The 16,633-nt window shown below is 48.1% G+C and overlaps 1 protein-coding gene across 1 annotated transcript in view; it reads left to right on the forward strand.

Annotated features, from left to right (window-relative positions):
- Window positions 1-5,352: 5,352 nt before the first annotated feature.
- LOC116971563 (TBC1 domain family member 17-like) overlaps window positions 5,353-16,633 on the forward strand; it is a 44,383-nt gene continuing 33,102 nt past the window's right edge. The window contains exon 1 of the mRNA XM_033018797.1: window positions 5,353-5,617. Within this exon, the coding sequence (XP_032874688.1) occupies window positions 5,353-5,617 (265 nt within the window). The remainder of the gene's footprint in view (window positions 5,618-16,633) is intronic.

A 16,633-nucleotide genomic window follows, 5' to 3' on the forward strand; every position in this document is an offset into this window, starting at 1 on the left:
CAGAATGCTCAGTACAGACAACCTATCTTGAGACATTGGGGACCTTAATTCATTTTAAATTCTTTTGAATCTTGAAAAAAACCTCTCTCCCGAACAGTTAGTGACCATTAAGCTAAGAAACAGCCGCAAGATTGCTTCCACATTAGGGATGGATATCTGAATTGTTTCCTTGTATATTATTTGATAAAGGTCTGTATGAGACAGAGAGTGCTCTTCTGTAGGCCTATGGCTTTGTCTCACGTACGAGTGAAAGTGAAAAAGTTCATCAGTAAGTTTCAGGTCAACATCTTCTGGTATGCTTCCATCAACAGTTCAACACCTTGCTGAATTTCTTGCTTAGATGCGGTCAGATTAGCAAGAAAGGAAAACTGTTGTGCAACTTCACTGTACACAGTACCTCTTCTTTTTAAATTTGTTTCAAGTGCATCTAGTATAGGAATAAAGGATTTGATCCTAAATTTATCTCTTGAAGAGAGTTTATCTAGAGCATCAGGACCAGGTGCACTTCCATAATTTCCTTGCAGTTTCCTTACTCTTTGTCTCCCTGTGACAGTTCTGTAGTTAACATCTGGAAAGGTGGCCTTTGCTTGTTGCTCAAGCTCATCAAAATCTTCTCTAATTTTGCTTACAAAATCCTGAAGTGAACTGTACAAACGTGCACAAGTACTCAATAACAGTTTTGATTTCTGAATGGCTTTGTTGACCTTGTGGAAATTACCTATCAATCAATCAATCAGTTTTATTCGTCACTTGCACATAAAGTGCAAGTGAAATGAATTTGCCAGCAGCAGTACAATGAAAAAGAACACACAAAAACACAATAAACATTTAACACAAACATCCACCACAGCATTCATCACTGTGGTGGAAGGCACAACATTTGGCCAGTCCACCTCCATTTTCCCCCATGGTCGGGACCTCAACCTCCGCAGCCGCCGCTGCGGGCGTCCAGATGAGCAGACAAGGTAAAAAGTCCAGGTAAGTCCAGAATCGGCGCTTCCCTATCGGAGACCGCGTCTTCAGGTTGGTGTAGGCCGCAGGCCGGCGGGCGAAGATTTAAAATTCCCGCAGCGCCGCAGCCAGAAGCACCGCAGACCGCAGGGCCGGCGGTCGAAGCTCCCCTCCAGGGGTCCCCAGCAAGGGACCCCGCTCCTGATGGTAAGTCCCCGCCACGCACGCGGTAGAAGTTGGCCGCGGGCCAGCGGTTGGAGCTTCTTCTTCTCCCGGGTGCCCAACGAGGAATCCCAGACGCCGCTTCAGCTGGACCTCTGCAGACCGCGGCTTCAGGCTGCCACGGGCCAGCGAACAGAGCGCTCCCCTCCGGCGAGGGCTCGCCCGCTCCACACCGACAGTCCACGCTGCGCCCACAGCTGAAGCCCCGGGCGCGTCTCCGGGAAAGGCCGCCCGATCCTCGATGTCAGGCCACGGGGGAGGCGACATGGAAAAAGTCGCCTCTCCGTGGAGGAGGCGACCGAAGCGGTTTCCCCATTACCCCCCCACACCACACACAGAGAAACATTAAAAACATACATTTAAACACACCTAGCACACGGGTCCAAAAATGCAGCATAAACACAAATTCCAGTTCTTCCATTTTCTGCAAAATATTGTTAGCTTGAAGCCTGGTATCACCCTTCACATTAACATCAGAGTACAAATCACTGAGGGCATCAGTGATAGCGCTGTAACTTTCCAAAATAGCTTCTGTGGCTTTTGCATGTGCCTCCCACCTAGTGTCTGACAAATATTTAGGAACTTTTGACTGAGGTTGCAAAAATGATTTTAGAACTGCCCATCTCTTTGTGGAGGATGAAAAGAAGGTATACATTTAATTGATAATTCCAAACCAGTTCACTGCATCAAGGCAGCAATCAACAGCTGAATGGCCCACCAAATTTAGTGAGTGAGTAGCGCATGGGATAAATCTTGCAAATTTGTTTTTTTTGAGGATTTTTTGCAGCATACCCTTGTACCTACCAGCCATGTTGGCAGCATTGTCATAAGACTGCCCTCGGCATGTTCTAAAGTCAATTTCAAGCTCAGTAGTGAGATAGTTAAACACAAAATCAGCCATGCTTTCTCCTGAGTGGTCTTTTAGCTCAAGGAAACTTGTTGCCTCTGTCAGTGGCTGACCCAAGAAAGCAGTGATTGGTCATAACTTCTTTACCGTATCATCTTCAAGCCTCTTTCTCTTGCGCTTGCTAGCACCACTTTCAAATCTTTTACTCATGCGCTGAAAATAAAAGAATGTGAAAATTAAAAAAAAATAATAATCTTCAACAGGTATTAGAATGGAAAACATGAAGGGGTGTTCTCACAAAATGCAGTCCACTTGAGTGAAGAAGAAAAAACCATGTATAATAGTTGGGAAATATTTCTTAAAGAAATGTTCCTTATTGACAAATATTGCAAAACTTGAATCAAATCTGAATCAAATCTGCTTGAAAAAGTCTAACATAACTAAACAAACAGGTTCATTTCTTAATAAACAGACAACTCACAAAGCGGTTTGTTAGACCAATTCAAAACGTTACTAATTATCGGCCGATGGAAGTGGCAAGGAAAACAAACCCCAGCCAAGTGAGCAACACAGACACTTGGCTGTCCTCTCTCCACTTCCCTGAACATAGAATTACATGGCATTATATACTGTTCTTTCGTCACCTGAGCACATTCTAAAGACATTAGTCATGGTCAGGAGTACAGTAAATACACATTACCACAGGTTGCGTCTGAGTTTGTCTCGTCGATCTTCAGTCGCAACAAAGGCATTTTGTCATGTGGTACAAGGCACTTACATATCAAAGTCATCAGTCACTGCAGACCTCAAAGGCATCGGACATTGTCAATACCCCTTCCTGAGATTAATCTGGGCTTCCTCTCTCATCAATTGGTAGACGCATTTCAAAGTCTGTGGGGTCATAGTCCAATGATAAGTAGGAGGAGGTGTTTTAGAGTTGGCGCGTGGCCTCAGCCTTGTAGAGATCAGCGCGCCAGACTACCACGGCACCTCCCTTGTCGGCGGGTTTGATAACCCAGTCTGGGTTGTTGCGGAGTGAGTGGATGGCTGTACGTTCGGGGGGGAGAGGTTAGAGTGAGTCAGAGGAGTGAAGAAGTTGATGTCCCGCCGGTAGTTTAAAATAAAAAGGTCTAAAGCCGGAAGATGGCCATGAGGGAGGGGTCCAAGAGGAGGAGGTCTGTTGGAGACGGGAAAAGGGATCATCAATGGGGGCGAGGACTCCTTCCCATGGCAGACGCTGTGAGGCAGAGGCGACGGAATAAGAGCTCCAAATCGTGGCGGGCGTGGAACTCATTGAGGTGGGGATGGAGGGGGACAAAGTTAAACCCAGGGGAGTTGGAGTCTGCAGCGTGGAAACTCCAGGCCCAGTGCTGAGCCCAGGATGCAGGTAAGGCGACTGCTGCGGTGTGCTGGAGAGCAGTGGAGTGGCGAGGGTCGGTGGAATTGATAGTGGAAGCCCGCGGGGAGTGGAGTCCGAGTCAGCAGGCAAAGCGCGGGAGGTCGCGGTGGGCGGATGGTCAGTGGGGCGGTGGACCCAGTGAGGCGACGATGTTCGGTGGACCCAGTGAGGCGGCGAGGTGAATAGGCCCCAGTGAGGCGGCGGGGTTCGGCAGGACCCGGTGCGGCGGCGAGGGTCGTCAGGCCCAGTGAGGCGGTGATGTTCGATGGGCCCAGTGCGGCGGCGATGTTCGATGGCCCCGGTGTGGCGGTGAGGTTCAGCGCGCCCAGTGAGGCAGCGTGGTAATTAGGCCCCTGTGCAGCGGCAAGATTCGGCAGGGAAAAAACCTCCGGAATCGCAAGCACAGCGCCACTGATGGTAGGTTTTGTAACAACGCCACTCTGTCAAAAGTTTTATACACCTTGGCGGAGCGGGCCGAGGCCACCCTAGATCTCGAGGCCCTAAGATTGTTTGTGAAGCTTATATGTAAATCCGGTCCTGGGTATAAGGTAGAGCACACTTCCTCATTGCATCATGGCCTAATTCTGCAGCTCAAATGCCTAGGAATGAAGGAGACCAGTCCCTCACAAGTACTAACTTTCTCATCATCAAAGGGATCGATGTGCTCAAAATGGCAGCCAATATCATCAAAGATGCACCACCCTGGCCATGTTCTCATTTCTCTTACCATCAGGAAGAAGGTACTGGAGCCTGAAAACCGTGACCACCGTTAAGAACAGTTTCCTTGCAATAACCACCAGGCTCCTGAACACTACCTTTAAGGGGCATGAATGGAAAGATACAGAGATGATTTTTCCCGTCTGTCTGACTGTAACATGGACTCAATCTCAAAATAAAAAAAGTCATTCAAAATAGAAATGAGAGGAAATCTCAACATCCAAAGGGAAGTGAATATTTGGAATTATCTAATAAAGCTGTGGAATTACTAAGAAATTGCTGAGAGGCTGAGAAAATGGCTGGGTATATTAAATACTCAGATGAATAAAGTTTTCAATATCAAGGGTCATGGAGAAGAGCCATTGAGTTCTACTGAACAGAATATCTCTTCCCTGCACATGTCCATACCCATCTACAATAATTCTATTTGTCCACATTAGTAAAGTAACCATCTATGCCATGACCATTTAAATGCGCATTTGAATAGTTTTTAACTGTATGAATTGTATCTAATCCCACTACTTTCTCTGGCAATGTGCTCCAAATTTGCACAAGTAACGAAATCAAGAGATATGGGGCGAAAACAGGAACAGAGTACTGATTTAGGATGATCAGCCATGATCATACTGAATGATGGTGCTGGCTCAAAGGGCCGATTGGCCTACTCCTGCACCTATTTTCTTTGTGTCTATGGGTACAATGAAAATCCTGGTGAAGAGATGGAAACAATAATAAAGAGTGAAAGACTGGAAAAAGGAAGTGACCTGAACGAAAAAAAGAGGAAGAGAGAGAGGGAGAGAGAGAGGGAGAGGGGGAGAGGGAGAGAGGAAGAGAGGGGGAGAGAGGAAGAGAGGAAGAGGGAGAGAGAGGAAGAGGGGGAGAGAGGACGAGGAAGAGAGGACGAGGGAGGGGGAGAGAGCTAGAGAGGTAGAGGGGGAGAGAGGAAGAGGGGGAGAGAGGAAGAGGGGGAGAGAGGAAGAGGGGGAGAGAGGAAGAGGGGGAGAGAGGAAGAGAGGCCGAGGGAGGGAGAGAGGTAGAGGGAGGGAGAAAGAGGGAAAGAGAAAGAGGGAAAGAGAAAGAGCAGCAGCCGGATAGAGTGCACGGAGTAGGAGAGGAAGCAGCGCCCAGTGGGGAGGGAGGGAGGTACTCAGTGCCGGATTAGCGAGCGGGCTCCCAGCCGGATCTCGGCGGGAGACTCAGGCCCTGGGATGAGCTGATGGATCCGGGCGGGGGCGGGAGTGACAGTGGGAGCGGGGCGGAGGCTGCAGGCGGCCGGGGGCCCGGGGAGGAGGGCGGCGAGGCGGAGGGCCGGCCGGGGGCCGCTGGCGAGGAGCGGGGAGGCGGCAGCGGCCCGGGGGAGGGGGCAGGGCCGTCAGTGTCGCCGCCACCGCGGCTCAACGCCCACACCTTCCAGCAGCTGTTGGACGCGGACGGGAGGCTGGTGGGTGAATCGCAGCTCCGCAAACTCGTCTTCAGGGGCGGTGAGTCCTCTCCAGGGAGAAGGGGGGGAGAGACTGGGTGGTGCTGGTGCTGGTACTGGTCTGGGGGGTGGAGGGTGGGAGGGGAACGGTGTCTTGGGGACTGGGTGGGAGGGGGAGGGTTTGAGGGGGCAGATGGAGTTGGTGGGGGGGGGGGGGGGAGGGGGACAGTGCGATGGGGAATAAGGTCATGAGGAATAATAGTAGAATTAGGCCATTCGGCCCATCAGGTCTACGCCATTCAATCATGGCTGATCTAAGGGGATCTTATAGAAACTTACAAAATTCTTAAGGGGTTGGACAGGCTAGATACAGGAAGATTGCTCCCGATGTTGGGGAAGTCCAGGACAAGGGGTCACAGCTTAAGGATAAGGGGGAAATCCTTTAAAACCGAGATGAGAAGAACTTTTTTCACACAGAGAGTGGTGAATCTCTGGAACTCTCTGCCACAGAGGGTAGTCGAGGCCAGTTCATTGGCTATATTTAAGAGGGAGTTAGATGTGGCCCTTGTGGCTAAGGGGATCAGAGGGTATGGAGAGAAGGCAGGTACAGGATACTGAGTTGGATGATCAGCCATGATCATATTGAATGGCGGTGCAGGCTCGAAGGGCCGAATGGCCTACTCCTGCACCTAATTTCTATGTCTATGTTTCTATTGATCCCTCTCAACCCCATTCTCCTACCTTCTCCCCATATAGCCTCTGACACCTGTACTAATCAAGCATCTATCTATCTCTGCCTTAAAAATATCTACTGACGGCCTTGTGTGGCAAAGAATTCCACAGATTCGCCACACTCTGACGAAAGAAATTCCTCCTCATCACCTTCCAAAAAGAACGTCCTTTAATTCTGAGGCAATGACCTCTAGTCCCAGACTCACCCACTACAATAGGTGGGTGTCGGGTTGAGGAGGACTGGGTGAGGGTCTGGGGAGAGGGGTTGGTGGGATGAGTGTGGCTGGAGGGGAACAGTGGGGGGGTCTAGGTAGGAGGTTCTAGGCGAGGGGGGGGGGGGGGGCAAGGTGGGATGTGGACAGGGAAGGGGATTAAATAAGGGGGAGAATGGTGGGAGGGGGACTAGGTGGGGAGCGCTGGATGGGAGGGGGAAATGGTGGGAGGAAGGTGAGAAGGGGCGGTGGCACTGGGAGGGGGATGGTGAGGTGGAAGGAGGGGAGGGGAGTTGCCAGGGAATGAGGGGAAAGTGGAGAAGGGAGTGAGTGATGGGGAAGTGAAGCGTGAGTAGACAGGGAATGAGGGGGAAGACATGGGTGGGGAGAGGGGGGGGGTGATGGGGAGGAAGAAGTGGGAGGCTTGACAGGGTGGAAGGGGAAGAGGTGAGTGAGGAGGGTGGCAGGGGAGGGGGTGGAGTCGTCAAATAGAGGGGGTGGAATGGAGTGGTGGAGTAGAGAAAAATGAAGAGTGGAAGGAGAGGAGGAAGGGGAGATAAGGGACTGGAGAGGAAGTTGAGGAGGGGAAGCAGAGGATGAAGGGGTCAAAGAAAGAGGGTGCTATTGGTTGCTGTAAATTGCCCATGGTATATAAATAGTATATTGTTGGGTGGGCTGTGACCTTGTTGAGCAATGCAGGATGGAATAGATTAACCATCTAAGCACCAAGGAGGAGCAGGTGGGAGGGAGTGAACAGACAACTGGATTGCAGCCCTCCAAGGAGTAGTGAGTGAGTGGGGGACGAGGGGGAGAAGAAGATGGGGAGGTGAGATTACATGCCACAGTGGTGTCCCACAGCAAAACAGTGTCCACCCCACTTTCGAGAAGATGACCAGTAATACTTTACAGAAGTGTGAGATGCCCTTTTCTAGGGATTGAAGATCACTGCCCTCCAGTCAGGAGAGTGAAAGTGACAGAGTAATGCACGCCAGTGGAGATGTACCCTCCCCTACCAACACCAACTTCCCTCCCCTTCCTAAGATGGTTAAAGCGCAGAGCAAGAGAAAATAGAAATATAAAATGTTTCACAGTTAGGTGTAATAAATGATGAGTTAATAGAGCAATATTATTTGTTCTCAAGGGATGGCAGGTGTTAAAACAGCCAGGGTGCTTATAATTATGCATGACATTGCAGTATGTACTGCTGTGATTCTGATAGGAAAGGTGCAAACTGATAGAGATCTCCTATTAGTAGCTACATGTAAAGGTTAAGCTGCCTTCATTTTACGTGAATGAATTGTTGCACTTTCCAATTTTCTCATGTGAACCTGCCTGTGGTGTGTTTAAGTGTTGAACTGCTGTTGGTTGGAATATGTTAAAAATGCATTCACTGGGTGTACAGCATGATGAGCTTTTATAAGCCAATAGTTTACATCTCTTCACAAAATTAGTTCATATGCCTAATTAGATAATTTTGCAGCTTATGATCAAAAACATGATCAACGAGCTAGGCTTGAAGGGGTGTCTTAAAAGCAGGAAAGAGAGAGCTTTGAGGGGGAGATCTACCACTTAGATCCAGTGAAGACCCAGTGGCCAAAGGTGCAATCTTAGTCTATTGCAGTATGTTGAGGTCATGAAAGGATTTGAAAGCCAGTCATCTAGCTCGAGAAGGTGGCAAGGTAGGACATGTGAGGCATAGTACTGGATATCTTTGTGTTTATGTGGAGTGGTACAAGGAAAGCTTGCTGGTAGTGCACCACAAATCTAAGTCTGTTAGAGATAAAAACATTCACGGGTTCAGCATCACATGAACTAAAGCAAGAACTGAAGCCTCCATTGTTACAGAGCTGGAGTTCGGTAGCCTTAGAAATATACGTCCCTCTCATACATTCTGGTTGTAAAAGAAAGTCCCTTTGTGAAAGATGTGACGGAATAATTAGTTGTTTTTCTTTAATTAAGAGCTATGTGTGCACTGCCATATGCTACTTGTGATAACACGTGCTTAAGTGCTGTGAGATTATGGAGAAATATTACAGCTATGGTATAAAATACAAAAATAACGTTGCATTTATAAAGTGCTTTCATAACCATGCCTAAAGCAGTTTACAGCAGGGCTCTCACTTAACATTTTTCCTCTTGTCAGCCGGGCAACCTCGGCAACTTTTTAGGTTGCCAAATGACAGTTTAGGTGGTCATTTAAGACAGCTTGCATGACGCGTGCGATAATGTGCTCGGACGAAGTGCGTAGTTACCAGTCGGAATTATGGTCAATGAAGCATTCACATATTATTTCTGCTTCAAATATAGTCACAAACTAAACATATTCACCAATCAAGACATGATATATACCACAATGACATGCAGCAACATTACAATACAGTATCTCATCTCTTTTTACTCGTTGCAATGAATGCAATTTCTATTATCTCTTTGCACTTCCAAACAAAAATGTGTTCGGATTATTTAGCGTATGATCAACCTCGGTGAGACCAAGCGCAGGCTTGGCGATCGCTTCGCACAACACCACTCAGTTCGTAATAACCAACCTGATAGCCCGGTGGCTCAGCACTTCAACTACCCCTCCCATTCCGAATCTGACGTTTCTGTCCTGGGCCAGAGTGAGGCCCACCGCAAATTGGAGGAACAGCACCTCATACTTTGTTTGGGTAGTTTACACCCCAGCGGTATGAACATTGGCCTCTCCAATTTTAGGTAGACCTTGCTTTCTCCCTCCTTCCCTTCCCATTCCCAGCTCTCCCACAGCCTACTGTCTCCGCCTCTTTCTTTCTTTTTCCCACCCCTCCACCCCTCCCGACATCAGTCTGAAGAAGGGTCTCGACCCGAAACGTAGCCTATTCCTTCGCTCCATAGATGCTGCCTCATCCGCTGATTTTCTCCAGCTTTGTCTACCAATGGGATCCCACCACTGGTCATATCTTCCCATCTCCTCCCCTGTCGGCTTTCTGCAGAGACCGCTCCCTCCGTAACTCCCTGGTCAATTCGTCCCTTCCCACCCAAACCACCCCCTCTCCTGGCACTTTCCCTTGCAACTGCAGGAAATGCTACACTTGTCGCTTTACCTCCCCCCTTGACTACATTCAAGGACCCAAGCTGTCTTTCCAGGTGCGGCAGAGGTTCACCTGCACCTCCTCCAACCTCATCTATTGCATCCGCTGCTCTAGGTGTCAGCTGCCCTACATCGGTGAGATCAAGCGTAGGCTTGGCGATCGCTTCGCCCAACACCTCTGCTCGGTTCGCAATAACCAACCTGATCTCCCGGTGGCTCAGCACTTTAACTCCCTCTCCCATTCCGAATCCAACCTTTCTGTCCTGGGCCTCCTCCATGGCCAGAGTGAGGCCCACCGTAAATTGGAGGAGCAGCACCTCATATTTCGCTTGGGCAGTTTACACCCCAGCGGTATCAACATTGACCTCCAATTTCAGGTAATCCCTGCTTTCTCCTCCCCTTCCCAGCTCTCCCTCAACCCACTGTCTCCGCCTCTTCCTTTCTTCTTCCCGCCACCCCCCCCCCCACCCCGCATCCTCACATCAGTCTGAAGAAGGGTCTCAACCTGAAACGTCGCCAATTTCCTTCGTTCCATAGATGCTGCCTCACCTGCTGAGGTTCTCCAGCATTTTTGTCTACCCATTCACACAAGTTCTGTTATCCCACTTTCCTCACGCACTCCCTACTCATTAGGGGCAATTTCACAGAGACAAGTTAACCTACAAAGCCAATGCGTCTTTGGGCTGTGGGAGGAAACCCACACGCTTGCAGGGAGAATGTGCAAATTCAACACAGACTGTGCCCGAGAACAGGATCGAACACAGATCTCTGGCATGTGAGGCAGCAAGTCCACCAGCTGTGCAACTATATTTTATTTTCCAACACACAAAAAATTATACGTTGATAACTTTGGTTACTAAAAAAAAAGAAACTATCCATTTTCAGTCTTAATTCTCTAAGTGAAGCTATGTCCCGCTTTACAGTTACTGTATGTTTTAATTCAGTTCAAGACTATGGGGCAGTACATTGGCCATAAAGTTGCTGCCTAAAATTGCCGGAGACCTGGAATTGATCCTGAATATGGGTGCTGTCTGTATGGAGTTTTGTTTTCTCGTTTATAACATTGTTTACAGAGTACTATGTTTACAAATTCTGTTGCGCTGCTGCAAGTTGAGTTGAATCCTTTATTTGTCATTCAGACCTTTCGGTCTGAATGAAATGTTGTTGCCTGCAGCCATACATGTAATAATAACAACACACAATAAACACAAATTAACATCCACCACAGTGAGTTCACCAAGCACCTCCTCACTGTGATGGAGGCAAAAGTCTTAGAGTTACTGTTTCTTCCCTCCTCTTCTCCCTCTGCGCTGAGGCGATACCCCACCGGGCGATGGTAAGTCAGTCCCGCGGTTCAAGCTCCGCGGCCCGGGGGTGGTCGAAGCTGCCGCCCTCCAGTCCAGCGGACGCAGCTATTGCCACGGGAGCTCCGGAAAACAGGCACCAGCCTGTGCCCTGCGAGCTCCCGACGATGTCGTCCACTGGCCCGCGGCCAGTAAGTAAGGATTTCATTGTTCTAACTGGGACGTGAGAGAATAAAACACTCTTGACTCTTGACTTACGTCGCTAATGTGTGGGACAGAACTAGTGTACGGGTGATCGGTGGTCGGCGTGGACTCGGTGGGCCGAAGGGCCTGTTTCCATGCTGTATCTTTAAATTAAACTAAAAACACTAAAACCAGAGGAAATCTAAAGAAGGGTCTCTACTCGAAACCCAATTTCTACCCAATTTCTTCTATCCAGAGATGCTGGCTGCTCCATGGAGTTCCTCTGCACAATTAAAGCATGGAATAGTCTTCACCCTACCAAAGGTACCCAACCAGATGCAACTAAATTTAAGGTAGCTCTTTTTTCCCAAGAACCCTTTTTTGCTTAAGTCCAAGTCAAGAGTCAAGAGAGTTTTATTGTTATGTATCCCAGATAGGGCAATGAAATTCTTGCTTGCTGCAGCACAACAGAATATGTAAACATAATACAGAACAGGAGATAAAAGTTCAGTGTGTCTGTATACCATAGACCATATATATATATACACAATAAATAAACAGTTAAAATCCAATAGGCTGTTATTTTTCAGTGTTTGTAGTTTGGTGGTGGTGGGTCCATCAGTTTAAATTCCATTCCGAATATTTTTGGAGGACCAGGAAACCAAGAAGCAAGAGTTACTCCAGGGAGTTATCCCAGCTCCATGGAGTGATTCTGCGTTGGATTTCAGCGGTCGTGGTGAGGCAGCGACCGGACAGCAATGGCGGCCAGATCTCCCACAATGCAAAGGGAGGGAGAAAGTGGCCGACGTCGACCAGTTTCCGTGACAGTGCGCATGTGCAGGGTGGCACATGCGCACAACCACAGCCGATGATGTGCTGGCCGTGGTTGTACACATGTGCAGGGGGAGGATGTGCAGGCCGTGGCAGTACGCATGTATAAGGCGGCCTGCCGTGCCGAACGGAGACCCGAGAGCCGAGAGCCGGACACGGATGGCGGGCGGAGACGGAGAGTGACAGAGAAAGAGAGATAGACAGGGGGCCCGCTCAGAATAAGTGGCCCGGGTGCTTGCCAAGCTGGGCAAAATGGCATGGCTTTTAGGTTACCCGGCGGGACTGTAGGTTGCCATTGGCACCCGGGCAACCGCTAATTTTGAGCCCTGCCAATGATGTCCAGTCACTATTATAATGCAGGAAAGAAAACAGACAATGTGTGTGTAGGAAATTCCCAGTGATGTTCATTTGAGATAGGTATGGATTAGAGCACAGCAGATAATTCCTCTGCTCATTTTGAATTAATGCCAGTGTAAATTGCTCATTCTAAGCTTCCCCCCAGTCTAGTTTCAGTCAAAAATTACTGAGTCAAGCACTTGGGCATCTAAACTTTATTTTGACCTAACCACTGCGGGTTCGATCCTCGTATCTGCCTGATCAAGCCCTCTTGGCCTCGCTCAAACAGAGACACTCCAGAAGGTCACACAGTCCCAAGCACTCTCCCAGAAGATCGACGTAGGACCTCGTGGTAGCGGACTTTTATAGGTCCCCGGACCTCGAGGGGCTGAACCACATGGGAGTGGTCTCTTTACAATCCAATTACAGATATCGATTAACCCCATACATAACAGACATTTCCCTAACCCAATAATACAGTGGCTAATATATTGTATTCAAACAGTGTTTCTCAGAGGAAACGAACATTGCAATATGTGCCCTGATATACAAGAAACCAGACAAGGCTCAATACTTAATCCAAAAAACATCCAGCAAAGTAAAGCTTTGCAACATTATTTACAATGTGTATGCCTGGTTTGTATTCATCCAATGGATTCTATGCATTGTTCACCTAATTGTCAGGGTCTGCAGATGTTCCCATTCTCTTCCTGCAGCTCTGAGCTAGGCTCGAAACAAACTGCCACCACTCTGCAGCTTGTCCCATTTCTACAGAAAGCACTTTTAAATTGACCAAATGGCCTTGCAGCCCAGAATCCTTTACTCAATTTTAGGGTCTTAGCCTCTCCAATTTGGCCAGGATTAACACCAGGGCAGAAGCCGGCTCAGTTTAGGCAGGTCACTGTTTGTCAATTCATACAAAAGATTATTTGACAGGGCAGTATACCATCCAGTAATGCACTGTATAGATCTTTGGGCTCAAGTCGCTGAGATGTGATTCAATCGTCTGACGATCTAAGCCAAGCAAGAGTGCTCTACAGTCTCTTGTGTCTCAAGAGTGCGTGTCAGATCTGAAAGGACTTGGTGTCTTGCCAATACTTGCATGCAATTTCATTTCTACATACAGCTGCTTTTCTGGAAAGGTGTAATTTTCAGATGCTGTTTAGAATGCAGTTCTGCTCCGTGTCTTGTTAATAAAACTCTAAAGAAAAGCAACTGTTGATTTATCTGTCAAAACAAGAACTGTCTTGTCTTCCATTCATAGGTTTTGTATTACTGCACATACTTTTCGGTATTGGTGTAGGTTTATTATTATCATGTGCACCGATATATGTAATGAAGAACCTTGTTTTGCGTGCTAACCAGGCTAATCATATCACATCATGAGTACAACCAAGCCGTAGGCAAATACAACAGGCAGAGCAAAAAGGGAAAGGAAACAGTGCAGAATATAGTGTTAAACTGTAGAAAAATGCAGGTAAAGGGCCTGTCCCACTTTCACGACTTAATTAAAAACCTCTGCCGAGTTTAAAGTACCTAAAAAAAAATCAATATCGTGGTAATCTACGAACTCCTATGACCTTCCACGACTATGTTCACAAATTCCTACGAGTATGTCTACGAATTCCCACGACTATTTCGATGCCCTCCTTACGAGTAAAAAGTTGCAATTTCTTTCATCCGGAAGTGGCGGCGCTGCCTTGCAGCTGCGGCTCGCCTGCAGTCCGTTTGTCTTTTCTGTTTTTTGTTTTCTTTTGTCCCGTTTTTACAGTTTATTTCGGTTTATTTAGTTGTGTATGTGTGGGGGGGTGGGTGTAACATGTTTTTTGACTCTTCCTTCGGGGGGGGGGGGTGCGACCTTTCCTGCCGTATCCCCCATCTCCGTGTCCGTCTGCGCTGAGGCCTATCTCGGAGCTGGCGGCCTCCAACTGCGACCGACCTCGAGGCTGCGGAGGCAGAGCCAGGACTTACCAACGCGAGGCTGGCCGACTTCGGGGCTGTGGTTGTGGTGCGACCCAACTTCCGACCCGACTTTGGTGCCTTGGAGGTTCGGCCGCGGGCCAGTGGACGACATCATCGGGAGCTCGAGTTCTGTTTTCCGGAGCTCCCGCAACTACAGCTGCGTCCGCTGGACTGGAGGGCGGCAGCTTCGACCGCCCCGGGCCGCGGAGTTTGAACCGGCCCGTTTGCGGAGCACGGGATTCAGCCGCGGGACTTACCTACCATCACCCGGCGGGGTCACAACATTGGATTGCCTCAGCGCAGAGGGACAGCAAGGAGGGAAGAGACAATGACTTTGGGACTTTAAACTGTGTTGAGTGTTTGTTATTTATTCTATGTTATGACTGCAGGCTAAACCATTTCGTTGCACTGAAAAGTGCAATGACAATAAATTGAATCAAATCAAATCCCAACCATTTTTTTACTCGTGGACATTTTTTATCGGGCTCAAAAAAACCTTCCGACTTACCTGATGCCACGAGTACCTAAGGCTAGCATAATGAGCCGCTACGATATATCTACGAACTCCTACGACTTCCTACGGACTCGTTACGAACATTCTGCGAGTTTGAATCAAGGGGAAAACTGAAAAATTCGTGAATAACTCGTGAAAGTGGGACAGGCCCTTAAAAAAGCGTACAAGGCTGCAATGAGAGAGATTGGGACTACGTCCATAGCTTATTACTATCCATTCAATAGTATAATAACGGGGGGGGGGGGGGGGGGGGGGGACTGTTCCTGAAACTGGTGGTGCGTGCTTTCAAGCTTTTGCATCTTCTGCCCGATGATAGAGGGCTGAAGAGGAAATGACAAGTGTAAGTGGTCCTTGAATATTTTGGTTGCTTTCCTGAGATAGCATGTGGTCTAGATGGAGTTTCTGGAGGAGTGGAGTGGTGGGGGGAGGGAGGAGGGGTGGTTTGCATAATAGACTGGACTTCATCCACAATTCTCTGCAATTTCTTGTGGTCCTGGCAGAGCAGTAACCAAACTAAGGTGGTGGTGCAGCCCAACAGGATGCTTTCTATGGTCCATATGTAGAAATTGGACCATATTTCACAATTTCAAGCTAAAAAATGCAAAAGCTCTGTACCAATGGTCGCTTTGACCCAGTCGCTACGTCCCTCCGGCTTGGCCTCTCGCAATTTCTCACTCCCAACTCTCACCAAATGTTGGCAGCCCTGTAAATTTAAATTGCAGGCCGATTCTTGCATATAAATCTTGTATCCTGTTGGGGGCAAAGGTTAGTTAAAACAATGGGTAAATGCCTTTGTGGATCTGTACGCTTTGTTTTAGGAGTTAATTCGGCCTTCCAAGTTGGGGTGGGTGGTGTGGTGATGCAGGCTGGGTGGTAGTGAATAGGGAGACCATTCACTCACTTTGTCTTTAAGCAGCAGGTTAACCTACCAGATTTTCAGCCCACGGAGTCCCTGTGAGATCTAAGCTCAAAATAAAATTGCCACCTGTTCTGCCCAAAAGAATGCCAAGACAAATAATATTAACTCTGGCTTATTATTATGTGTAGTAATATTTAATTGTCTTTCAACACAGCTAATCAAAGCCAAGTGTTCACAGTCTGTTTCCTCAATTCTATAGCACAAACACATTTTCCACATTGATGCTATTCAGGTGTGACATCCCAGTTAAAAGCAAACCTACTTTTTGAACTTCAATAGGCATTAAAGATTTCTGATGGAGAGAGTTTAACTTATTATTAAATATTTGCATGAAGTATACTACACCAATTCAGCTTTGCATTTTAATTGTATTTATAATGCATGTCTACATTTTTTTTAAAGTTAATTTTTAAAGTTATCAGCTGCTTTCTGCATATAAATCCTCTGTTCTGTTTTGGGTAAAGTTAGTTAAGGCAATTTGATTTAAAAAAATACATCTATTGATGCTCCTGAACACATCATCAGTGATGTAACCTGGGATCATTGGGTGTTTCTGGTCTTTCAACATCAGACACCCTTGCCCAGGCGACCCAGCCGTGGTTGATCAAACCACGACTTGTGTTCAGGTGGCATTCGCTCTTCCCCATGGACCTTCTCTCCTGACCCAGAGCCTCTGCTGCCTCTGTGGTGTTCTTGATGGCCCTTCTCCTCGCCACTCCGTTGATGCCCAGTGCACTCAAGGCTTTGTAGAGCGATTGCTCTGCAAATCCTTTGCAGCCAACCTCAATGGGCATACACCTTGCCTTCCAGCCCTGCTTGCGGCAGTCTATGACCAGTTCTTTGTACTTGGTCATCTTCCTCTCGTGGGCCTCCTCCAGACGGTCCTCCCACGGCACTGTCAGTTCCAACAAGATGATGTTTTTGGTCGCCTCTGAGACCAGGAGGATGTCTGGCCTCAGGGTGGTCATGGCAATGTGCTGTGGGAACTTCAGCTGTTTCACCAGGTCAACAGAAAGC

The sequence above is a fragment of the Amblyraja radiata genome, chromosome 3 (genome assembly GCF_010909765.2).
Source record: "Amblyraja radiata isolate CabotCenter1 chromosome 3, sAmbRad1.1.pri, whole genome shotgun sequence".
In the NCBI taxonomy this organism is placed as follows: domain Eukaryota; kingdom Metazoa; phylum Chordata; class Chondrichthyes; order Rajiformes; family Rajidae; genus Amblyraja; species Amblyraja radiata.